The 26,660-nt window shown below is 40.3% G+C and overlaps 1 protein-coding gene across 1 annotated transcript; it reads left to right on the forward strand.

The window, feature by feature from the left end:
• The first annotated feature begins 16,164 nt into the window (after positions 1 to 16,164).
• LOC100251791 (beta carbonic anhydrase 2, chloroplastic-like) lies at positions 16,165 to 20,489 on the forward strand. Its single transcript, XM_010658435.1, has 2 exons — positions 16,165 to 16,340; positions 20,168 to 20,489. Exons 1-2 carry the CDS (start codon positions 16,165 to 16,167, stop codon positions 20,487 to 20,489), a joined length of 498 nt encoding a protein of 165 aa, XP_010656737.1.
• The last annotated feature ends 6,171 nt before the right edge of the window (positions 20,490 to 26,660 follow it).

Raw genomic sequence — 26,660 nt, forward strand, 5'->3', positions numbered from 1 at the left:
TCAAGACTTCAAGAATTTCTGATGAATTCTTGATTTCCTTCTTTCCATGTAAAGCTTGAGGAAAAGGGGAAGGCATATGTTTCTTCATCATATCCTCTTTAATCACTATCCTTGGCTCTTCTTCAATGCTTGATTTGGATGCACTTTTCTTCCCACTCTTCTCTTCTTGGTTATTCTTCTCTTTAACCAAGGTTTTCTTTGACATGAGTTCTTCATCTTGCCTCACCTTAGGCAGGGGTTGATCAACCTCTTTTCCACTCCTTAAAGTGATCACAGCTTTAACCTCCCTCAACTTTGAAGACTCCCCCTCTTGGGTTTCAACTTCATGAACACCCTTGGGATTTTGGCTTGGTTGAGAGGGAAACTTTCCCTTCTCATTCACAGTGTTGAGGTTGGTAAGCCTAGAGATGGAGTATTGAATATTATCTATCTTCTGAGATAGATCATTTTGCATTCCCTCCATTCTCTTAATTTGAGAACTCTTAACATTTTCAATCTTTTGATGCAATTGGGAGTTGATTGCCTTTTGTTCACCCACAAAGTCACCCATGACTTTACTTAGGTTCACAATGGCTTGCTCCACTGAAGAGGTTTGTTGAGGTGCTTGGGTATGGCCTTGTGGTTGGTATGGAGGTGGTCTTGGTTTCCAAGAAAAATTTGGATGTTTTCTCCAGCTTGAATTATAGGTGTTTCCATAAGGTGCATTGTTGTTAGGCCTAAATTGCCCCACAACATTGGCTTGATCACCTAACATCTCCCTCACAGCTGGCATGGTTGGGCACTCATCTACCACACGATCACATGATTGGCAAATGGTGCATGGCATGACATGGGCTTGGGTCTCGGAAATGGCTTGGACTTCATGTATCTTTTTCAACTCAAGTTCTTCCAACCTCCTTGCTATTGTTGCCACTTTAGCTTTCATGTCCATGTCTTCACTTAATACGTACATTCCACCTTTTGGATTTTGGGTTGGTTGAGAGGGAAACTTCCCTTTCTCTCTTGAGTTGGGCTCATCCCATCCTCTTGACACCTCAGACACATAACTTAAAAAGTCCATGGCTTCTTCCGGATTCTTGCTCATAAAATCTCCCCCACACATGGTTTCGAGAATTTGCTTCATGGAGGAAGACATTCCATCATAAAAATAGCTCACCAAGAGCCATGTATCAAAGCCATGATGAGGCCAAGCATTGATGGCCTCCATATACCTTTCCCAACATTCATGGAACTTCTCATTTTCTTTAGCAGAAAAGTTTGAGATTTGTCTCTTCAACCCATTGGTCCTATGGGTGGGGAAAAATTTCTTCAAAAATTCGGCCTGAAGATCAACCCAATTCCTTATGCTCCTTGGCCTTAAAGAATTAAGCCATATTTTTGCCTTGTCCTTCAAAGTAAAAGGGAATAGCTTGAGTCTCATCAAGTCTATTGAAGCTCCTCCCTCTCTAAAGGTATTGCAAACCTCCTCAAACTCCTTGATGTGGGCATATGGATTCTCACTCTCCATTCCATGGAAATTTGGTAGAAGGGGCACAATATGGGGCCTTATAACCAGCTGCTCAAGAGGAGGTATGATGCATGAGGGTGCACTCATCCTTGGTGGGTGCATTCTATCCCTCATGGATAAATATGCATTGGGATTACCCCCTTGACCTTGTTGAGAATTCTGATCCTCTGGTGGAGGGTCCATGATGTTAACACAAATATCCAACTCTGTGTCTTGAGGATTCTCAATCCTTACTAATCTTCCCTCTTGGTCCCGAATCCAATAGGGCATGCACAAGTTACTACTTACCTGAAATAAAACAAAAACAACAAAAACAAAAGAAACCTAGAAAAGAGTTAAGGTTAGAAAGAAAATGAAAATAAACCTAACAAAAATAAAATGAAAGGAAATGAAGTTAGTGAAAAAGGAATTCACCAAACTTGTGATGGAAATCACAAGTAGCCTCTAAAAGGTTGCATCACTGTATTGTGGCACCATCCCCGACAACGGCGCCATTTTGATTCGCATGTAACTCCAATTGGGTCATTTAATAAAAAACATTTATAAAACCTATGACCTCATACTAACGTAGCAAAGCTACTATATTATAGTGGCTCTAGGGTCGAACTCTGGGATGGGTTTTCATTCTACCAGTGATATACTCAAGATTAGAAATTGTATTTAATGATTTCCTTGATAAAAAACTTAAAGTTTAAAAGAAAATAAAATTTTTTTTGAAAGTGTTTGAAACTAAACTAACATGAACTAATTAAAAATGGAAGAAAGAAAGTCTCCCGCAACTAAGGGTTGCTAGGATCAAGTTCAGAATAGAAAGTGGAAAATTCCGGATTTTTCTCCTCGCATTGGGGATTTAACCTATAGTTATTTCCCGAACCGGTATAGGTTTGACAATGAAGATTTAATCCATAAAAGGTCAATAGAAATGGTAGTCAAGGTCCATTAATGGCTTAAGACACTATGGGTCTTCACCTTGAATCACTTTCCAATGACTCGTACATGATAACTAATGGACTAATATGGATCTAGCAATAAGCATCCATAAAGACCTGAAGCTTACCATGTATTGGTCATTCAAAGTGATTCTAAGGGATTTAAAGCAAAACTTTGGATTTAGAAGCCATTTATGAATTCCAACTACCTGAATTTAATGCATGGAAGCTTTCCACCTTTTCATCTGGACTTTTCACCTAGCTTCCTTTACTCCAAGAAACCGAAAGTTTAGCCTCTCATCCTCCGGGCAAACATCCTCAGAGGTTGTTTGGCTTCCAAGAAAAAGAAAATAATAAAGAGAAAAGAGAAATGAGAGAGCTCTGTATATTACACTAAGTGTCAAACGTAATACGTATTCTATATTCTATATCATCCAAGAGGTGATTTCCACCCCTTATAAAGTCTTTACAAAAGCAAAAGCTTGCGATTGGTTAGTTACAAGGATAAGAAAGGAAATTACATCACAAAATACAAAGGAAAATATCTAAAGTGGAGTCGGCTAAAACAGAGGAAAATTCGCAACACGCATGGGTTATGCGAATGTTATGCGAATTTCGCATAACACCTTGTGGAATGCGAAATTTTCGCATAACCTGGAGCAGTTTTCTTCCGAAGGCCATATCTTTCTCATTTCAGCTCCAAATCGTGCACGGTTTGAAGCGTTGGATTCTTGACTTCCAGAGATTTGAAATGGTATATAGCATGTAAAAAATGGACTTCGGGAAGTGCTCCAAAAGTGTGAAAGAAGACTGCAACTGCTGTCCTCTGATTTTTTCACTTTGCTTCACTTTGCTTCTCTTTGCTTCTCTCCTTTGCTTGACTTGTTTTAATGATCCAAAAAGCTGTCAAAACATTAAAACTAGCCACAAATATGATTAGAAGACATTGCTAGGTCCTTAACATGCCAATTGGACTAAAGATGGAGAACTACTACACAAAAGTGCTTAAAACATAATGCATTAAAGGTGTAAAATAGCACTTTTTGGGTAGTAATCAGTTATCTCACACTGGACACTCATACGACTCTAGAGTATCTATCGTACATCCAAATTCTGATTGTCGTTATAGGATTGTGTATCGCGTCCTGTCATGTATTGGGTTGTGTTGTATCATGCATTGGTCATTGTTTGTTGCATCCCGTGTTGTTGCATGAGTTGTGTTTGAGTCGTTTTGTTTGGTTCTTTTGTAGGAGTTTATTTGTAGTCATAGTCTTGGTTCAGTGCCCTGGGTTGAGTGGGAGAGAGGTTGATTCATATTGTTGAGCTGCTATAGACGGATTCACAGTTAGTTTCTATTGGAAAGCTTACCATTTCTGTGGTTTTGATTTATGGGGCATTGACCAGATTGAGTTAGAGGATGGATACTCAATAAAGTAGGCACATAGTGCTCGAGGACACGCCATATGATTTAGTGCCACCACCTGTTCTACCTGTTTAGATGCCAGCTGCACAGACTTTGCATACTATTTCACATGATCAGGCTGTTGTCATTCCACCCATTGTCACACTAGTTACCATTAGTGAGGATCCTCGTTCTCATATGGACAGACTCAAGCGGAGGATTAGACATATGAGAGATCCTGATGAGATGATTTCATGGGATGACCCTGACAATGTGCCATTGGCCACTTTGCCAGTCGATTTTAGGATGCTTGATATAGAGAGATATACGGGTGTTGGATGTCCTCACATTCATCTCAAACTTTATAGCACAGTTATGAGGGCTCTTGGTCTAGATGAGGCACAGTTGTTCACTTTGTTCCCATTGTCATTGAGCGACATGACACAAAGATGGTACGCTTCATTAGAGTCATCTCGTTGGAGAACTTGGGATGACTTAGCACAAGAGTTTCTGAGACAGTATTCATTTAGTGGTGATACGAGTGTTACACGTAGAGAGCTTGAGTTTCTTAGACAGGGATTAGAGGAGTCTATTTCTTCTTTTATCTCCCACTAGAGGGAGAATGCTACGGAGATGATTGAGCGACCTACTGAGAGAGATCAGATGTGCATGTTTTTTAGGAGTTTGCATCCTAGGTTTGCTCGACATCTGATAGGAGTCCCATTCCAGGATTTCAGATCATTGGTTCAGGCTTTGTTTGATGTAGATGATGGCATATCTAGAGGATTCTGGTCAGATATTACTCTTTCCCCAGATAATGAGGGAAAGGGAGTTGTTGGATCATCTGAGAGCTATGGAGACGTATGTTCTACGGGCTTTCATCATCGACGACTTGATTATCATCCTTATGCAAGATCATTGCAGATACCTAGGGGTGATTTCGCACCTTTACAACATCGTCATCCTTAGTCAGTTTAGCAGTATCCTTCTGTGCATCCTCATACTGTCACAGTATGACCTTTATTTCAATTTCAGCATCCACATACTAGTATCCCACGACATGAGCAGTCTCGTCCCCATCGGCGACATCAGAGAACTTATTCTAATTTGGGGATGCCTTTGGATAGAGCTTTTGAGCGACTCAGAGCTACTGGTTTTTTAGTACCATTGACCCTTAGGCCACCCCTGAGTACCTTACCTCCGTGTTTTCGTGCTCACAAATTTTGTGCATTTCACCAGATGGCAGGCCACTGTACTGATTATTGTGTTTCTCTACGTCATACCATACAGGATCTTATTGATAGTGGTGCGGTTAGCTTTCTCGTATCGACCACAGATACTGATCTTGGTCCAGATATGACTGCTGATTCCTTTCCAGCCTATTCCACACATGCAGTTCCTCCTCATTCGGGCTTATACCATCATGTTTTGGACAACCAGGGCACTGATATTCACAGGACACTTTGATATTGCAAACCTTGTTAGTGTATTTTGGGACTACTTTGTTAGTTGGTCGTTTAAGTTTTTGTTCTCTTTTACTTTATATTTGAGTCTTGTTTTATAGTTAGTGATTCGAGTTCGTATCCTTTGTTTCGAGAGTAGACCTTATTGTCTTCTTATTTTGCACGATGTACTTTTGTTTCACTTAGTGATATTGTTGTTTTCTTGGGTATGTGTTTCTGTTTTTTTTTTCTTTATTTTATTATTATTATTGTTTCACATCATGCATTTTATGTGTTGTTATCTTGAGTAGTGTTATGTGTTGCTTTGTTTTGTCTCTTGCATGTGTTTGTCTTAGAGTCTTGGACAATTTTAGTGTCGTGACTGGTCCCCGAGCAAAGATTGATGGCATGTGGTTGTGATTCAGAGTACATTGAGATTATACTTCTTCAGTTGAGGTTCACCATGTCAAACGAGATTGCAACCATTACTCTTACTACTCTTTATGAGATGATGGTGGATTTGACACGAATGATTGAGAGGATTGAGCTTATTTTGTCAGAGTATCCATCGTCACTGAGAGGAGCTCCAAGAGTAGCGATGCCTTCATTACCACATTTGACTTCACCAGCATCTCTTACTTTGGGTGCCTCACATCCACGACCTCGCTCACATTCAATGCTCCAACAGCATTCCTCATCCATTACGTTGGCTACGTCGACACGACCTCCATCCCGGCTTCGGGGCCCTCCGATCATTATAGTTCCCAGGAACAACTTCACCCTCGTCGACGATGTCGGAGACACTTTTCAGATCTAAGCATACCCCTGAGCAGAGTTTTTGAGAAGTTTCAAGCCATGGGATTTTTTGCCCCTTTGGCTCTTAGGGCACTTCCAGATCCTGTGCCTTCACAGTTTCGAATTGATTTATATTGTACATATCATCAGTCAGCAGGACATCACACTGATCGTTGCATTGCTCTATGACATGCCATACATGACATTGTTGATTCTGGAACATTTGGGCATCCTCAGTCCGATATGTTTTCTATACCTACCTCAGCTCAGGTCATGCATGTAGACACCCTTTCACCAGCAGTCCCTGATCTTATTGACTTGGGCAATTGACTCATGATTGGCTTACCTTGGTACGGTGGTGCTCAGATTTTGTTCTCTCTATGGCCAGAGATGTGATGACAGGACCAGTTTTTGTTTTGTTTGTTTATTCTTGTTTTACTTTTGACTTTTAGAGACTATAACTCGATTCTTGAGTATTGTCTTTGTTATCCTTCTTTTGCATGATATACTCATCAGTTATCCCATTGGATGTCTTTTCCTTTATGGACATATGTTTGTGTTTTGTGATATGATGTGTTGTACTTTTGACTTGAGGCATCTCTTCACTTGCACATTGTGGTCTTGAGGCTTGACTTGTCATAGGGGATATTGAGCCTATTAGCCTAAGATCAGAGATTTGACCTAGGGAGTTCGAGATAGTGACACATCTTCTTATGATCAGAGTATGGTACATTCCCAATTGGTGTCTCAGCTGATTCATGTCCTCTCAATGGTCCCTGACAGTGGTACCATTTGATTCATGTCCAGCTGGTGTCCCTTAATTTTGGTCCTCAGGGAGTAATCAACAAAATTTATAACCTATTACACCATGTACTAGGAAAGCCTTAGCTAGCATAGCATAGTGGCTCTAGGGTCGTTCACTGGGATGGGTTTTCACTCCACAATTGATATTAATTCAAAGATGAATTGGTGCCTTTTCATTTCAAGGTTAGCTTTAAAAGAAAACATAAAGATGTTTGAATGAAAAAGGTTTGGTTTTAAACTAACCAAAAATAGTAACTGATTTTACTTACAAAGAAAAGTGTTTCTTGGAGTTTAGATCACTAGGCTCAGGTTCCTTGTACAAAAAGGGAGTTCCGGTCACTTGTTTCTTTTCCTCGCATTAGAGAATTAACATATAGTTAATTCTCTAACCGGTGTAGTACAGATGCTTCCCCTTAATAGATTCAAACACTAAATCCCTCTCACTGATGCATCTTGCAATGGCTCGTGCCTCTCACCTAGCATTTGCCATTCAAGGTGATCTTTAACCTTGGATTACCCGTCAAAAGCTCGCAAGAGATAACTAATGGATGTCTCCTTAGAGTCCAAAAGCTTACCAAGTGTTGGCTATTCTAGAAAATCCTACCTTCAAACCACCTCCCAAAGGCTCGCAAGAGATAAACTAGTGCATCTCAATGGATGGAGATCACTTGCCTTACCAAGTGTTGGCTCAGGTGATTTAAAGGCGTTTTAAGTTAACTAAAAAGATAAAAACCATTAATGGGTCACACTTTCTCTTCATTAAACACTGAAACAACAAAAATTCAAATTCTTGCATTTGGAAACTTACCCGACTTTCTTCACTCCAAGAGACGAAGAGTCTAGTCTCTCATCCTCTAAGGAAAAATCCTCAGAGTTTGATTGGCTAGAAAGAAAACTAACGAGAAAACAAAAATATATATGAAGGAAAAATAGAGCAAGTGCTCTGTAAAATATATTTCTTCCTTCCACCGATTACATCATGATTTATAAAGAAAATTACAAAACTATCTATAAGAGGTTATTCACCCTTTGTTCTTACTTAAAGACTAAGGAATCCTATGATAGGTGGGTTACAAGGAGAGTTTGGGGATTTAGACATCAAATATCTAAAGCAAAATATCTCAAAATGTTGGTCGCAAATATCAAGAAGCTTTAGGAGAACACCGCAGCCGTACGTACAAGAGGGCTGCGAAATTTCGCAGCAAAAGGACATCATTTTCGCAGCCCAAGGCTGATTTCGCAGCCGTGCAAATTTTTCCTTCAGCTTGGAGTGATAGGATTCCAATGGCTGTAACTCCTTCATTTCAACTCCGAATCATACACCGTTTGAAGCATTGGATTGTTGACTTCCTGAGATTCGAAACGAAATATAGCATGCATAAATTGGACTCCAGGAAGTACTCCAAAAGTGGCTGACATGACTGTCATCTAGAATGCTTCATGGCAGATTTCTCTTTGTTTCCCCTCCTTGCATTCTGGATTTGCTTATGGAAAAGGACTTCAAAGCTTTAGTTCTTCATGTTTCTGAGATTTCCATTGCTTTGCCATGGATTCCAAATAACTCTCTTCAATCTCGGATTGCTTTGGTGATCAAAAAGCTATCAAAACACCAAAACTTAACACAATTTTATTAGAATTGATTGCAAGGGTCCTTAACATGCCAATTGAGTTAAAAGGTAATAAATACTACTCAAAAGTGTTTAAAAGAGTTAATTACAAGCTATGAAATAGCATTTTTTGAGTAGTAATCAAAGTAGTACCTTGCTCACTTCCCACACCTTAACTTTGTTTTGATTATTATAGAGCATTGGGAGTACGGTTGGTGCATGATTCTAGAGGGTTGACGTGGTTATATCAGATGGACATTGATCTTTAGTATTAATCATTTGAGAGCTTGAGAGCACGATGTTTGAGACCATGGTCGTAGGATGGGTGGCCTTTATTTCGGTTAGCTCACACCCTATTACATTTATTGACATTTAAACCATTGCTAGCCCTTTGAACCTCGCATGAGCATCATAGCCTTTTCTTTCTTATAGCCTTGCTCATCCCCTACACCGAGATAAGGGTCCTTCAGCGTATGCATGCATTGTTTAAGAGTTTCATGAGCCTTGGATCTAGGGGCACATTTTTCTCATTATCTTTTCCTATAACCTTTTCTTTCTTATAGCCTTGCTCACCTTCTACACCGGGATAAGGGTCCTTCAGCGTATGCATGCATTGTTTAAGAGTTTCATGAGCCTTGGATCTAGGGGCACATTTTTCTCATTATCTTTTCCTATCATTGCATCATTGCATTTCATCACATCTCGTTGGTTGTGTTCTTCATCATCTTCTTTATTATATCTATCACTTGTTCCGCTTCATCTTCTTCCACCCCGAGTGGTGATCCTCCTCAATTCATTGCATGGAGGGTAGTCATGTCATCTTCACTATCTATCCTGTGGACATTGATCCAGAGATCCTTAGTTTGAGCAGGTCATCTTGTCAGAGAGAGTTTATGCTACATTAGAATTTGAGAGCATGTTTATCCATTTTTGACCTCATCTTTGGAGCTTCTTTGTTTGTGTTTGAGGCATGCCCATTTGTATATATGTAAAAAAAAAATGGAAAAGTAAAATAAAAAGGATATGTGTGTAGTATTCTCTATCATTGAGTATGTGTATATTGATGTTTGAGGGTCACTTGATTGAGTATGCTTGTCGATGGGAGTTCGTATGTGAGCTTTCCGAGACCCTCCATTCTTTGTATTCACTTTGTCGTACATTTTGAGAGTGAGATGAGTGACCTTCTCTTAGGAGCTTTAGGCCATTGCCCCTTCCATCATTACATTATTTGTTGACATTACTTCATTCCACTCTTGATTTGAGCGGATCATTACTCCACTTCGTGCTATTTGCTTCACTATCATCCTCGTTTTTGCTTTCGATTCATTCTATTTGTTTCATATCTTATTCTTTTCTTACAGCGACCCATTTTAGGTTTGGTACTTTCTTTGCATCATTGTTACACACCTTATTACCAATTCGATTTTCTTTATTGCTTCCTCATTGATATTATATCCGCATCGAGCACCCTCAGGTCCATCACTCACGAGATTTTCTATACATGTTGCATTTTATATATGAGGGCATGGGTTTTGATCATTGGGTATTTGAGCCTAGTTTCCCTTCATTTCTATCACCCTATCACCCTAACATTCGTTATGTCCTGAGTCTTAAGACCACCCTGAGGCCATGACATCACACATTGGGTTTGATAGCTCTTATGTGAGCAATACTTGGGATTGGTTTGAGAGCAGTCTGATTGTGATGGACCAGGAGTTATGGTATGACCCTACACTGGGGCATAGCCATCTCAGAGAATGTTTTTTATCGGGTATACAGTCTTTCTGCTTGATACATTGCATTGGGGCACACCTTCATTGGTCGAAGGTTGATTTTTAGATGACCATTATGCCGAGGCTTACTCCTCTCAGTCAATGATGGATTTTTTTGAGTCATGGTTATCCCTCAGAGGAGATCAGACATCTTTTTTCACATTGGAGCATGAGACATGATTGACATATTTCATCTAGTGTACTTTACTCAGGGGCATCTCCCTCTCAGTCAATGATAGTTTTTTAGGCATAGTTATTCCTTGAAGGTGATTAGATTCCTTTCACATTAAAGTACGAGACATGACCGGGTGATTTCTTTGATGTGATTACAGGAGCATAGCCTTTTTATCATTGTTGACAGATTTTTGAGATGGTTGGATCAGGACACAGACACTTATGAGAGCTTACAATGGAGTTTAGTCATTTAAGAGTTTGCCCTATATTGGGGCATAACCTTTTCATCGGCTATTGATCTTACAGATACCAGCTTACATCGGGGCATGATCATGTCTGAGCGCATTTTTGTTGGGGCATACCACCTTGCTTGATCTTTTTCACATTGAGACATGATCTTTCTTTAGAGGAGGTCAGATACTCTCTTCACGTTACCACGATGACTTTGAGGAGCAGAGATCTATTTTGATCAGATGATGTATGATTTGTTGTACTCCTTTCATTGATGTTTGATTTGGAGATGCTTACACTAGGGCATAGCCTACTCATCGATGATGGTTTTTTGAGATGACAATTTATGCTAGACACATACTTCCCAGAGTTTATCTTGCACTGAGGGTTTACCCACTTTAAGATGATGCATTCATACTAGGGCATAGCCACCTTGCTGATTTTGACTTTGAGACTCCACCTCCTGTTTATGATTCCTGCTTTCGACGGATCACAAAGTCATTGACACCCTGGGTTCAGTCTTCTCAACATACTTGGTCCGACTTGGGTACCCACCTTCCTTTGTTACACACCTATACATCCTACACTGGACACCGTTATACCTGCACCCATCTTATCAGAGCCTTACATCTTTTGAGTCCACATATTTCATCGTTTTACATGACCTTATCCCATTATCTTGATCAGAGGAAGATACAGACTAGTCTTGAGCTTTCTGGTTAAGTTTTCACATGCCTTTGGACATTAGGTTCAACATCTTCCATGATGGTAGGGCATGTTGATACATTTGTGATGATGTACTCATATTGATAGTTGACATGTCGTGTCTTGATTTGCTTACATTTCAGACTTAGAGTCTTGGTCAACATTTTTTTTATTCAATATTTTGGTTTTGCTTTGTCGGCATAGTTTTGGTGATGTTTGGTCTTGTTTTAGCATTCGTTCATTAAGGCTATGTATATCTTTTTCATTGCATCATCGTTGAGCATATCCTAGAGTGTTTTTGTATGGTGACATTCTGTGTCTTATGTTAGTTACTATCCTACATTGGGGCATACCTCCATCCTTGAGTTCATCAAATATTTTGTAGATTTTTCTCACTGCTTGATCTATTTCTTGATCTTTGTAGGTCGTCACACTGGGGCATACCCCCATTCTTGAGTTCATAAGATCTTTTGCGGACTTTCTCACTGCTCGATCTATTTCTTGATCTTTGTGAGTCATCATACTAGGGCATACCCCCTTTAGCGCTTTTCTACTGGGGCATTCCCCTCTCTTTGAGTTTAGCACATTTCATGCTAATTTCGTGGTTGTCCAACCCATTTGTCGATCTTTACGAGTTATCACCTAGGGCATCCTCCTTCCATCATCTTGTTTAAGGCATCCCCCTACTGTCAACTTGTTTAAGGCATCCCCCTATCGTCAGTCTATTTAGGGCATCCCTCTTCTTTTAGTAGTTTTCACCACCATAGATCGGACATCTATGGGCATTTCAGTTTTCACCACCATGGATCAGACATCTATGGGCATTTCAGATTCACCACCATAAATTTTCATCTATGGGTTTTGATCAGTTTTCACCACCATGGATCAGACATCTATGGGCATTTCAGATTCACCACCATAGATTTTCATCTATGGGCTTTGATCAGTTTTCACCACCATAGATCGGACATCTTTGGGCATTTCAGGTTCACCGCCATAGATCGGACATCTATGGGCATTTCAGGTTCACCACCATGGATTTTCATCCCTGAGCTTTCGAGATTATCACCACCATAGATTTTCATCTATGGGCATTTAAGTTATTTCACCACCATGGATTTTCATCCTTAGGTTTTCGAGATTATCACCACCATAGATTTTTATTTGTGGGCCTTTGAGAGTTTCACCACCATAGATTGGCATCTATGGGCATTTTTTTTTATTGTATCACCATCGTAGGTCTTCACCTATGGGCCTTCTAGTTTAGTGTTTAGAGTTAGCTTTTTGGTTTGGCTTCCAAAGCCATTATTTTTCTCAGTTTAGCTTTTAGAGTCAGTCTTTTTATTTAAAGTCATAGCTCCCGACATTCATATTCACTGGCATTGCACATCTTACCTTCATGGTTTTGCATTTGTCCTCAATTTTCCTCACTTCGTTACCCTGTGCTTATCGTGTATTCATCACATAGTCTACATAGGGCAGTCTCCTTTGGATGCGTTCTTATCCGTACTCCAGGATGATTCAACCGTTATTTACCTTTGATTTGGTCTTTCGAGTCACTTTTGGAGACATCTTAGAGGGAGCCTGGGTTCTTAGTGCGGCTTCAGAGGCATTTTGAGATATCCTTCTCTTTTAGGATTAGAGCCTTTGTGTTTGTTTGCTAGCCTGAGTGACTTTGCATTTCACTAGTGTCCCTATGAGGGTCTCTTCGGTTCTTCGGTAGAGTTCACTTCATTCCACTCACTATTCACACTTCCTTTTCACTTCAGTATTCATATTCTTGACACTCATGAACTCTACCGAAGAGGGGCATATTTGTAGACCCCCATTTGGGGGCTAGTTCTCATTTTTTCTGCAGGTCATTTTCTTTGCCAAGTGGAGGGCTCTTTCAAGAGACACATGCTACCTTAAGAGAGGCTGCTATGGATTCAGCTAGTGCTATTGAATGAGCCAATGAGAATGAGACGTAGGAAAATGAGGGAATCTGCAGAAGCCGTTGTAGAAGAGCGTATTCTGTTACCTGTAGCAGGCCAGTTGCAGGTAGGGGGAGGGGGTGCTTTTTAAGGTTTTGGAGGTAGATATTTTTTAGGGGGGTTCGCTAGTTTGGAGAGCGGGCTGCAGGGGAGATAGGAGGTGATTTTTGGAGATGAGGAGATTTTTTTTCTAGAGAATATTCCTTGACCTGGGGCAGCAAGCTAAGGAGGGATAGAGAGTATTTCGTTTAGGGGGATTTTCTGGGGCTGGCTGTTGGCTTGAGATGAGGGAACCTGGGAGAAGATAGAGCTTTCACAAGAAGTCAAGAAAAATGGGAGGATGGGGATTTGAGGAGGCTACTGGTGAGAGAGTTACAGAGAGGTAAGCTTGCTGGTTTCGTTGGCATTGGAGGAGGACTTAAGGCGTTTATAGATGAATAGAGCCTCATGGGAAAGGGTTCACTCAGGTATGGATGCAACTGACTTATTGTTTGATTTGGATTCTTATTACTCCTCTATGTTTCCTATTGATGTTGGAGTGGTTGTTGGTTTGTTTGGGGTGGATAATGAAGGCCACTTATTGTTTGTTAAGATATAACCCTGAACTCATGCTTGATGTTGTTAATCTTAATATGTCTTGCTTTTACTGTGAAATATCCCGAGAATCATGCCAATAGTTGTATTTGATGTGGTTATCTCACCTAACCAAAAGACTCACTGATGATCTGTGAAGTGAAGCCTCATTTGAGGATGTTTTAGTTTTTTTTTATGCTTTGTTTCTATTGTTTCTTCTCTGTGGTGGTTGCCTTTTGTTCTTGAGTCTTGTTCAATGCATGGGCTGCGAGAGAGGGGGGAAATCTAGGATTGATTGTGCAGCTTGAGCCAGGTCTTATGGTGACTGTAAGGGGAGGTGTTCATCAGTGAAAATCATGGTAACTTGATGATGAGAACAGTTGGAAGAAAGCTCTCTGCTAATGTTCATGGCTCATTTCCTGATTTGAGCAGCCACCCATCTTTTGCAAATGAATTTGCAGAAACTGGCGTTCCTATGGATAAAGATGATAAGTTGCATATCTTTGGTCTGTTAATGTCTGAGATCAGAGGCTCCCACATGAGGTCTAGTCAGTCATCAAATTTACCTTCAAATATAGAGACACGGTCTGATGATTATAGAAGAAATATATGTTCTAACTCCAGTGTTCATCAAGGTGCCATAGATGCCCGACATTGATCTCGTATGGAGCAAGAATTCAGTAGCTATGACTTGGCAGAGCACCTAATGTCACAAGAGTTGCAAAAGGAACAACTTCAATCACAGAACCGTCCATCTCCTCATCCCACATCTCATTTCAATGGGTCAGGTGTGGAGCAATTTCCTGGTTTTTCTTTTAGTCATAGCAAAAACCCTGTTCTCCAACAGTCAGTCCATCATCCAGCACAAGATATGGAACATCTTTTGGAGCTTAAGTTACAACAGCAGCGAGAGTTTGAGCTTCATCAACGACATCAGTTTCATCAACAGCAGCTTCATCACCACCAAATGAAATTGCAGCAACAACAACAGTCTCATATTCAACAATTGCTTCTTGAATAGTTGTGGCATCATCGCATGTCTGATCCAGGTTTTGGGTAGTCAAAGATGGACCTTATGGGAGACAACATGCTTGATCAGGCTTTGTTGAGGAAAAACCTTCTCCATGAATTGTAGTAGAATTCATTTGCTTCAAGGCACCTGGATCCATCTTTAGAACGGATCATTCAAGCAAAGATTGATCAGAATGCATATAGAGGATGGTCAAATGATTTATTGGAGCTCATATCACAAGTGAAGCATGGGAATGCATTCCCTTCAGAACAGCAGCTTCATTTTCACTAAGAACAGTTGCATGCAAGGCAATTATCTCTGGCATTGAGGCAACAGATGGGAGATATAGGGAAGAGTCTTGATACTCTAAAAGCACTAGTTCAAACTAGCCTTCAAACATTTCTGCCTCCTGCTTCGGTGAATGATGGATTTTAGAAAGATGATGACATGTTGGATCGATCCTTTCATAATCATGAGTCAATAAATGTCTGTAGAGACCTGGTCCCTTTAGAACAATGTGGCCAATGATGTAAGACTAACTAGTGTTGGAAATGATGTTGAAGCAAATTGTTCCTATTCTGCACATGGTGCCAAAAAGAGGGTTTAGGAAGCCTTATTGTCTTCATTGAAGTCTATAAAAAGTAAAGGGAAGTCATCAAATTGACTACCATGATATTGTTGTGAAGGATTTCAGTTTGGGTATCTTGCCATGATGCTCGTCATGTCATCTTCAGAAACCATCTTCAAATCCCTGAAGCTTTAATAAATGGTTTGGTTTTTGAAGTTTCGATTCTAGTTTTTCACTAGGCTCGAAATATGCTAATGGTCCTGATGTTGAAAAGAGCCCTACACCAACAGAATCTTCTCAGGAGAATATTGAAATTACTAAGGGGCCTTCTCCAAGCAATCAAAGTGTAGCCTCAACTGCACAAGAGGAAGATTATCCTGATCAACCTCAATCTCCTCCACATGCACCAGTTATTTTCTCACCTCCAGTGGGCAGTGTCTCATCTGGTGCAGTTCCAAAGCATGATCAATCGAAGCAGGAGATGATGTTGCCTACAGGAGGCCCTCATTTCCCTAATGTTCAGCCTCTCCCTTCAAGACCCTTTTCTTTCCCTTAATATTGAGGCACCAAGCCATGATGATGTTGTGAAACTTGGACTTGCTTTTTGTGCTGCTGTTAAAAAGTATCTTGCTCTGGACTCATCCGCCTTAGACAGCAACACAACATGGATATGGCGACGAGCTCATCTAATGTAGCCATTGAAGGACTGAGGCCGCTTCTGAGTGATAAGGAAGGTTTGGATGACATAGCTACAGAAAAAATTGAGAAGTTGACCACTGAGTTGCAAGAGCAAGAGCAAGAGCAAGATCATGAGGAGTGTGATCCGGTCGAGAGGATTAAAGACAGGTTTATTCACTTCAAAATCCACCATTTTGGCTAGTATCTAGATTACTATAAACAACTTGATTAGTACTCAAAAAGTGCTCTTTTATAGCTTGTTATAAACTCTTTTAAACACTTTTGAGTAGTAATTAATACCTTTTAACTCAATTGGCACGTTAAGGACCCTTACAAATGTTTCTAATCAATTTTTGGCTAGTTTTGGTGTTTTTGGTAACTTTTTTATCATTGAAGCAAGCCAAGAATGAGGGAGAATTTTGTGCAACCCTTGGGAATAAGCTTCCAAGCCAATCAAGAGATGCAACGAAGAGGATCAGTGAAATAAATCCATCATGAAGCAATTTCACATGGTGATGCGAAATCTTCACATGCTATGCAAAATTCAAAAGGGCAGTAGTTGCAAGGAAAATTTAGAGCACTTCGTAGAGTCCATTGTCTACATACTATATATCATTTCGAAGCTCGGGAAGTCAGGAGTCCAATGCTTCAAATGGTGTGTAAATCGGAGCTGAAACGAAGAAGTTACGGCCATTTGAAGGCAACTGTGCCAAGCTAAAAAGGAATTTCGCATCACCTTTCCCTGATGCGAAAATTTTCGCATCACCCTTCCCTGATGCGAAAATTTTCGCACTGACTTTCCCTGATGCAAAAATTTTTGCACTAACTTTCTCTGATGTGAAAATTTTCGCATCACCTTTTCCTCATGCGAAAATGTAATATTTAGATATTTTACACCAACTCCGTTAGATTTTTACCTTAAGATATTTGGTGTAATTATCTATTCTCTCCTTGTAATCAGTTAAAGATGTTTTAAGATATTTAGGATATCTAATCAAAAGGTTGAAAATATCTCTCTTTATATATCTTAAGATATCTCCTTGTAATATATATCTCATATCTCTAAATCTCGGAAGACATTCAGGAGGGGATCACTTGTACATGTTTTAGTAAGAAATATACAGAGTGTTACTGATTCGTGCCCAATTGGTGTCTCAGCTGATTCGTGTCCAGCTGGTGCTCCTTGATTGAGGGAGTAATCAACAAAATTTATAACCTATTACACCATATACTAGGGTAGCAAAGACAAAGCTACTATAGCATAGTGGCTCTAGGATCGTTCACTGGGATGAGTTTTCACTTTGCAAATGATATTAATTCAAAGCTGAATTGGTGCCTTTTCATTTCAAGGTTAGCTTTAAAAGAAAACATAAAGATGTTTGAATGAAAAAGGTTTAGATTTAAACTAACCAAAAATAGTAACTGATTTTACTTACAAAGAAAAGTGTTTCTTGGAGTTCAAATCACTAGGCTCAGATTCCTCATACAAAAAAGAGAGTTTTGGTCACTTGTTTCTTTTCCTCGCATTAGAGAATTAACATATAGTTAATTCTCTAACCGGTGTTGTACAGATGCTTCCCATTAATGGGTTCAAACACTAAATCCCTCTCACTGATGCACCTTGCAATGGCTCGTGCCTCTCACCTAGCATTTGCCATTTAAGGTGATCTTTAACCTTGGATTAGCCGTCAAAAGCTCACAAGAGATAACTAATGGATGTCTCCTTGGAGTCCAAAAGCTTACCAAGTGTTGGCAATTCTAGAAAATCCTACCTTCAAACCACCTCCCAAAGGCTCGCAAGAGATAAACTAGTGAATCTCCATGGACAGAGATCACTTGCCTTACCAAGTGTTGGCCCAGGTGATTTAAAGACGTTTTAAGTTAACTAAAAAGATAAAAACCATTAACGGGTCACACTTTCTCTTCATTAAAAACTAAAACAACAAAACTTCCAATTTATGCATGTGGAAACTTACCCGGCTTTCCTCACTCCAAGAGACGAAAAGCCTAGCCTCTCATCCTCTAAAGAAAAATCCTCAGAGTTTGGTTAGCAAGAAAATGAAAATGAAAGAGAAGGAAAAAACAGAGCAAGGCTCTGTATATTCTATATATGTTATATATCTATATATATCGTCGGATTACATGATGCTCTATTACAGTGGATGCAAGGGAATATATATATAGAGATGTTTTTCCAACCTTCCTTGCTAAGAAATCTTATGGTTGGTGGATTACAAGGAGAAGAATGGAAATTTATACAAAAATATCTGAAGAAAATATCTAAAAGAGTCGGTGCACAAATATCGGGAAGCACTAAGGACCATTTCACAGGTGAAAACGAGGTCTGCGAGATTTCGCAGACGCACAAAAAGGGCTGCGAAATCACTTCGCAGCAAAAGGTTATTCTCGCAGGGCTGTGAAGTTGGCTTTCATCTTGAGGTGCTCAGATTCCAATTTGCAGCATATATCGGGCAACTTCAGGAGGGAATCCACAACACTGTACAAAAAAGCTGCGAAATCATTTCGCAACAAAAGGGTGATTCCGCAACACTTTTGCAAAATGCTTTCTTCAGCTTAGAGTGATTGCCTTGCAGTGGCTATAACTTATTCGTTTCAACTCCAAATTGTGCACCGTTTGAAGCATTGGATTGTTGACTTCCTAAGATTTAAAATAGTATATAGCACGTACAAAATGGACTTCAGGAAGTGCTCCAAAAGTGCACAAGAAGACTGCAGCTGCTGTCCTCTATTTTCTTCACTCTGTTTTTCCTCTCTCCATTGTTCTTTCCTTGCATACTTTGAACGACTTTGGCAAAGGGCTATGGAGCTCCAAAGCTTTGTTCTTCATGAATTTGAGCTTCCAAAAGCTTTGCCATGAACTATATACAGCTCTCCCTCATTCTTGGATTGCTTTGGTGATCAAAAAGCTATCAAAACACCAAAACTTAACACAATTTGATTAGAATTGATTGCAAGGGTCCTTAACATGTTAATTAGGTTAAAAGGCAATAACTACTACTCAAAAGTGTTTAAAAGAGTTAATTACAAGCTATCAAATAGCACTTTTTGAGTAGTAATCAGTTACTTTACCTTACCTACTCGTTTTAATTGTATTTTTCTTTCTAGCCAAACAACCTTTGAAGATGTTTTCTCAGAAGATGAGTGGCTAGACTTTTTGTCTCTTAGACAGATGGAAGCTAGGTAAGGGACCAGGATACAAAGGTAAGAGTTTTCCTTGTTTCAGTTTTTAATGAAGAGAAGGTTGTGACCCATTAATGGTTTTTATATTTTTTAGTTAACTTAAAATCTTTTATAATCACCTGGGCCAACACTTGGTAAGCTTTTCGGACTCAATCCATAGAGATCCATTAGTTATCTCTTGCGAGCCTCTAGAAGGTGGTTTAAAGGTAGGATTACTTAGAATAGTCAACACTTGGTAAGCTTTTAGATTCTGCGGAGACATCCATTAGTTATCTCCTGCGAGCTTTTGAAAGGTAATCCAAGGTTAAGGATCACCTTGAATGGCAAATGCTAGGTGAGAGGTACGAGTCATTGCAAGATGCATCAGTGAGAGGGATTTAGCGTTGAAACCATTAACGGGAAGCAACTGTAACACACCGATTGGGAGGATAACTATAGGTTAAATCCCCAATGCGAGGAAAGATCCGAAATCTCCACTTTTGTATAAGGGGCCTGAATCTAGTGACCTGAAAATCCAAGAGACCCTTTTCTTCGTAATTAAAATCAATTACTATTTTTTTGGTTAGTTTAAAACCAACCTTTCTCAAACCAAAGATTATGTTTTCTTTTAAAGCTAACTTAGAAAATAAAAAGCACCAATCCAATTCTTTAAACTAATATTAGGTGTGAAATGAAAACTCATCCCAGTGAACGATCCTAGAACCACAATGCTATGCTAGCTATGCTACCCTAGTATATGGTGAAATAGGTTTATAAATTTTGTTGATAACTCCCATCTGAGGACTGAATCAGAGGACACCAATTGGGGACGAATCACAACTAGCAGAAGGGCAGCACCCCAAGTTTCTGGTGTTTGCGTGCTCTGACTCCCGAGTTAGCCCCTCTCATGTCCTCAACTTCAGGCTAGGGAAAGCCTTCATGTGCAGGAACGTTGCTAACTCGATTCCTGTATTTAACCAGTTGAGATACTCAGGAGTTGGTGCAGTCATTGAATATGCAGTCAAGTATCTTGAGGTGGAGAACATCCTGGTTGATTCGTGGAATCATGGTGTATGTCCCGTTGATTGGTGTTCAATCAACTGGTGTACTCTGATTTCAGTTCTCAGACAGGAGTAATCAACAAAATTTATAAACCCATTTCACCATATACTAGGGTAGCATTAGCTAGCATAGCATAGTGGCTCTAGGATCGTCCATAGGGATGGGTTTTCAAATTACAGCTAATATTAGTTCCAAAACTGAATTGATGTCTTTTCTTTTCAAGGTTAGCTTTTAAAGAAAACATAAACTTGTATGAAAAGATTGGTTTTAAGTGAAACCAATAATAAAGTAACGGAAATTAATTACAAAGAAAAGTGCTTCTTGGAGTTTTAGATCATTAGGCTCAGGTTCCTTATACAAAAAGGGAGGTTCCGGACTCTAAATAGGAAAGAATGACTCTGGGTCAAAATGGAAAATGACTCTGGGTCAAGAACTCTGGGCTCTAAAAAGAATGACTCTGGGTCAAATGAAAAAATGACCCTAGGTCGAGAGCTTTAAGCTCTAGATGGAAAAGAAATGATTCTGGGTCATAAATGGAAAACGACTCTGGGTCGAGAGCTCTGAGCTCTAGATAAAGAAAATGACTCTGGATCATGGACAAGGTGAATGACTCTAGATCTAGAATAGGATAAAAGAATCTGGGTCATGAGCTCAGGGCTCTAATTGGAAAGAATGACTCTGGGTCAAGATGGAAAACAACTCTAGGTCGAGAGCCTTAGGCTCTAACTAGAAAAGAAATGACTCTGGGTCATAAATGGAAAACAACTCTGGGTCGAGAGCTCCAAACTCTAAAATAGGAAAGAATGACTCTGGGTCGAAATGGAAAGTGACTCTGGGTCGAGAGCTCCAAGCTCTAAAATAGGAAATAATGACTCTGGGTCGAAATGGAAAGTGACTCTGGGTCGAGAGCTCCGGGCTCTAAATGGAAAGGAATGACTCTGAGTCAAAATGGAAAATGACTCTGGGTCGAGAGCTCCGGGCTCTAAGTAGATAGCCGATCAAGATACTTTCCGACTCAAGGTGTCGGGTCGAGGCCACTCACAAGTGGCTAGAATGATGAAAACGAAACATTTCAGGGATGTGAATGATGCAAATGACTCCGGGTCGTGAGCTCAGGGCTCGGGGTGCTATGAATGACTCTGGGTCAAGATGGAAAATGACTCTGGGTCAATGAATAGCTCAGGGCTATGAGCTCCGGGCTCTATAACTGATCGACTAGAAGGAGAATGCGATACGCAAACTCCAGGTCAAACCACTCATGGGCGACCAAGTGATGAAAGCTCAGCTAAGAGCTGGAAAGACTCCGGGTCTATAGGAAATGATAGCTCAAGGCTAGCGGGCTCAGGGCCTAAGGGAAAAAGGATAGCTCAGGGCTATAAGACTCAGGGTCTAGAAGGAATGGATAGCTCACTACTACAAGGCTCAGGGCCTAAAAAAAAAAAAAGATAGCTCAGGGCTACTAGGCTCAGGGCCTAAGGGAAAAAGGATAGCTTAGAGCTATAAGACTCAGGGTCTAGAAGGAATGGATAGCTCATGGCTACGAGGCTCAGGGCCTAAAAAAAAAAGGATAGCTCAGGGCTAGCGGGCTCAGGGCCTAAGGGAAAAACGATAGCTCAGGGTTATAAGACTCAGGGTCTAAAAGGAATGGATAGCTCATGGCTACGAGGCTCAGGGCCTAAAAAAAGGATAACTCAGGGCTAGCGGGCTCAGGGCCTAAGGGAGAGAGGATAGCTCAGGGCTATAAGACTCAGGGTCTAGAAGGAATGGATAGCTCATGGCTACGAGGCTCAGGGCCTAAAAAAAGGATAGCTCAGGACTACTAGGCTCAGGGCCCAAGGGAAAAAGGATAGCTCAGGGCTATAAGACTCAGGGTCTAGAAGGAATGGATAGCTCATGGCTACGAGGCTCAGGGCCTAAAAAATGATAGCTTAGGGTTAGCGGGCTCAAGGCCTAATGGAGAGAGGATAGCTCAAGGCTATAAGACTCAGGGTCTAGAAGGAATGGATAGCTCATGGCTACGAGGCTCAGGGCCTAAAAAATGATAGCTTAGGGCTAGCGGGCTCAGGGCCTAAGGGAGAAATGATAGCTCAGGGCTATAAGACTTAAGGTCTTGAAGGAATGGATAGTTCATGGCTACGAGGCTCAGGGTCTAGAAGGGAATAATAAAGAAGACTAACTCGAAAGTGGACATGAAATAAATTGGCTCAAAGCCATATACTCAAAATGTCAAGGGTCGGACTACTGGAACCAAGAAGGAAAATATGCCCTAGTATCCAGGGTGCTCACACTGCTGAAACAACCAATAAACCAATCATCTGCTAGAATCAATGGGTTAAGAACCAATACATCATGACAAAACCTCTGAAAAGTCAAAACTGAAAAAGGCCTCTGTGTCTGAAAAACCACTCTGTCGACGAATCTCAAAAGGTAAACCTCAAAGCGTGTATATCGTGGCTCATCTAAAAGCAAATCTCAAAGTGCACAAAATGGTGCTTGTTCGGATAACCCAATCGACAAGGTAACAATGACGAAAAAAAATATGTCTCATGAACATCTGGCTAAAGGATCCACCCACGCTCCTCGGGTGAAACCTGATGCGATCCATCTCTATCTCAACAAATCCATGTAGGGAGGCCCTGATACAGTCGATCGTCGGAAGCTCTGGGCTAGTACTCAATCTAAAACCAAGCTGGTCACTATCTCAATCTCAAGGATACTCAGAAAGTAGGGAAATATGCCCCAGTATGAGACCTGATGTCGAAGTCATAAGCTAAACAACCGACACCAATCATCCATCCTCATATCACTGCCCAAATAAATCTCATGATGGAGAGGGGAATATGCCCCAATATGGATAATCTAATGTCGAAGTCGTGAGGTAAACAAACTAACAATGATCATCCATCTTCGTACCGTATACAATAACAAATAAGAATCTCGGAGGAAGGAGGGAAATATGCCATAGTGTGGATATCTAATACACAACCAAAGGATGAATCCAACATCATCAATCAACTATCCTCAGCTCAACAATAATCTGCTAAGAAGTCAGGATGAAGTGTCGACCAATGCCTCAAGGGAGACACTCTAAATCTAATCTCAAATGAATAGCCAAAATGATGAGGAATGTGGTAATCTCAAGAGTAGAAACGTGTCCATTATGAAACCCTGACTAAGTCTGATAGGAATCTAGTAACCTCAAAATGGGGAAATATGTCCCAGTATGCCAGATCTATACACTGCACTGAAAACTGCCTCCAACTCAGTAATAATCCACTAGTCTATCTCAGAAATACTCTGCGAATGGAACTACTAGGGGCTCAACGATGCTCCACTAGAACTGATATAATCCCAACATACTCCACTAGGGATCTCTGATCGGTGAAAATGCCCAGACTCAAAGAAAGTGCTCCACTAGGGGCTCATCTCAATCAAATGAAAGGGGAATATGCCCCAGTATGGATATCCAATGTACAGTAGAAGCCAGACAACATCAAATATCATCCATAAGATGAAGCAATCATCTACATCCATCACCAAATCACCTCCAAGCATCAAAGAAGCATCTCCCAGAAGAAGAAACATGACAACATCTATATATCAACCAAATCCCAAACACCAACCTAAGTAGAGGCTATCAAAGATAACATATGATCTCATGGCCTCAGGGTGGTCTTAAGACACGGGACGTAACGTAGGCTAGGGTGATAGGGTGAAAGAAATGAAGGGAAACTAGGCTCAAATACCCAATGATCAAACCCATACCTTCGTGTACAAGATGTAATGCATAGAAAAATCTCATGAGCCATGGACCTAAAGGTAACCAAAGGAAATGTCTATGGCGAAATGAGAGAAAGATGAGTAGTCAAACCATCAATGAAATATGTGAATGATGTGAAAAAGGTATCAAATCAGTAATGGGTATCAATAAGTAGGGAATCAATAAAAAGTGGAACGAAGATCTGGAAAGAGGTAATGGGATACAAAAGAAAACAATGAGAAAGTGGAATGAGTGATGATCAACCCATGTTAGTACAATAAAGGAAAGTCATATCACCAGTGATGGAATGGTGGGTAAGACAATGATCCGGAGACCCTAGTAAAAGGTCACTCATCTCTCATACCTAATACATATCAACCATGGTCCAAGAAGCATAGGATACCATAGAACTCTCACATGAACCCTCAACACTCCAAATGCATAACAAGAGTGGCTCAAGGAGTGAAAACTCATATAAAAATCTCACAAGAACCCACAGTGACAAATATACCCAGTAAACAGACCTCAAAAGGTGATATAAGTGCCCAATGGAGCAAGATACCATACATAAACATGTCATTGCGCTTTTTCTCTTTTTTTTCTTCTTTTTTTGTTTCTTTTTTTTTGTTTCTTTTTTTTCTTTTTTCCCTTTTTGTTTTTGTTTTTTTTTTTTGTTTTTTTTTTTTTTTTTTAGCGCATGCTCTGATCATCAATAAGTCAAACTCCAATGGGAAAGATACAAGAAATGAATAAACTCTCTCAAATCACTGATGAATACATGAACCCCAACCCATGAGACAATCTCTCAAACTAAAATCTCCGAATCAATGCCAAATGATGGGATGGATGGAGTGATATGACTGCCCTCTTTGCACTAAGATGTGAAGAATCATCAGCCCAAGAAAGAGAAGAGATAAAATGAAGCAAATAATGATAAAAGCAAGAAAGAGAATGGAAATGTGATGATAGCAAAATAGAACAAACAGGATGATAAGGAGATGATGACAAGAATGAGAAGATAGGCCTATAAGTCTAAAGCTCATGAGACTTTCATAGCAAAGCATGCATATACACCAAAGGGTCCCAACCCGGGTGTAGAAATGGTAATCAAGGCTATAAAAAAGAAATAAGGCTATAACATACCATGTGAGGCTCAATGGGCTAGCAATGGTTTATTATATCAATAAAGATGATAAGGTGTAAGGCTAACCGAAATGATGGCCACCCATCCTGCGACCATGGTCTCAAATGTGATATTTCTTCAACTAATCCACATTGGTGGGGTTTGAGAACTGGTATCTATCCAGATATGTCAATCATATTTCCTCTCTGGGGTCAACTCTCTAATGACAAGTGGTGTACTCTAAGTAAGTCCCTAGGGTCTCCTGGAATAGATGAATCTCCATGACCATAACTGGGCTAATATCGTCCTCAAACATATCATCAACATAAGCGGGATGCCCCAATATAAATAAACTGAATCTCTTCTAAACTCTCAACAATGAAGATCTCAAGCATATCAAGAGAGTGAACTATCTCTGGCTAATATGTGCCAAGCATCCAACTATCATCCAACACATCCATCTCATGCTCGTCATGAAGAAAATCATGTCAATCAAATCTCCCATCTGAGAAAAACTAAAGTCCTCTACAAGAACTCTCATCTGATAAACTTTGAATCAATATCCACTAAACTCATCATATGTACGAAGTCACCCTCAACAATGTCACTGGCTAACTGGGTGGTGGGGGTGGGTGGTAATGAATCATACGACATCTCATCCTAAACTGGATGCTATCTATCTCACTATCCATTAATCCTCTAGCTCAAACCTGCTAATGTCTCTTGAATAGAGTCATGGTGACTGTAATTCGATCAACTATAACATGCTGAAGATCCATACCTGATTGCTTTGAAACCCTAATCAATTTATCTCCAACTCTGATCTAAGAAGTCAAATCTGAACTGAAGCGAATAACCCTCCTATAAGGTACAAAGGCACGAAAAGATAAATGACATGAAGGAAACTCAGAAAAGGTGGAGACACACTAATCACTAAGCAAAAAGGTGGCCCAATTGAAACTCAAATATGTACCAATCTCTGAGCACACCAAAAGGAGACCATGAGAGGATAACTGAACCCAATTGTGACCAAGGCAGCTCTGAAGTTCCACAGATGCACCCACGTGTAGGAATGAAATCTTAATTGGGTCTAGGCTAACCTACAAGGTTAAGGCAGCTCTATAAGATAAAATGGGTGGGTCAAAGGATCCCTAGTAGAAGCGATCGTACCCTCCAGCAGTACGCAACCCTCTGCACACCTCCAAGGAGACGGGGTGCTTCCATGCAAGGTGGTCATCACCTCCACACATGCACTTCCTCGCGTTCCCAGGGGGTTTCTTAAGGGTGAAGGCTCTCCCATCTCTCAACACTCAGGGATAATCTAAAGTGCACAATAAAGGATGTGGGTGCATCCGAAAAACCT

Source organism: Vitis vinifera, chromosome 11, assembly GCF_030704535.1.
Source record: "Vitis vinifera cultivar Pinot Noir 40024 chromosome 11, ASM3070453v1".
Taxonomy (NCBI): Eukaryota; Viridiplantae; Streptophyta; class Magnoliopsida; order Vitales; family Vitaceae; genus Vitis; species Vitis vinifera.

Coding starts and splice junctions, on each gene's coding strand:
- LOC100251791 (XM_010658435.1), top strand. CDS start 16,165: ATGGCGACGAGCTCATCTAATGTAGCCATTGAAGGACTGAGGCCGCTT. Junction 16,341..20,167: donor GTCGAGAGGATTAAAGACAG/GTTTATTCACTT, acceptor ACTGAATCAGAG/GACACCAATTGGGGACGAAT.